General features: G+C 54.8%; 1 protein-coding gene across 1 annotated transcript in view; it reads left to right on the forward strand.

Moving 5' to 3' along the window:
- TEKT2 (tektin 2 (testicular)) overlaps positions 1-295 on the forward strand; it is a 4939-nt gene extending 4644 nt beyond the window's left edge. The window contains exon 9 of the mRNA XM_008938000.1: positions 91-295. Within this exon, the coding sequence (XP_008936248.1) occupies positions 91-295 (205 nt within the window). The remainder of the gene's footprint in view (positions 1-90) is intronic.
- Positions 296-299: the final 4 nt, after the last annotated feature.

Consider the following 299-nt stretch of genomic DNA (forward strand, 5'->3'; position numbering starts at 1 on the left):
CAGAAAGCAGGAAATTGGGCATTTCCCCTCCAACCTGGGAAGGGAATGCAGCGCTTGAACCTGTCTCCTCTTGCTTCTGCTTGTTCCCAGGGATGCTTTGGACGGTCTTTACAGACAGCTCCACCGCACTCAGACAGATCTTGGCTACAAAGCCAATTCCCTGATGCTGGACAACAAGTGCATGGACAGCCGGAGAAAACTGGTGGTCCCTGCTGAGAAATTCGTGCCAGAAGTCGACACTTTCAACCGGACCACGACCCGGGCGCTGAAGAACGGGCAGCTGGAGTTGTCCTAACGCG

This window comes from Merops nubicus, unplaced genomic scaffold, assembly GCF_000691845.1.
Source record: "Merops nubicus isolate BGI_N331 unplaced genomic scaffold, ASM69184v1 scaffold29973, whole genome shotgun sequence".
Lineage (NCBI taxonomy): Eukaryota > Metazoa > Chordata > Aves > Coraciiformes > Meropidae > Merops > Merops nubicus.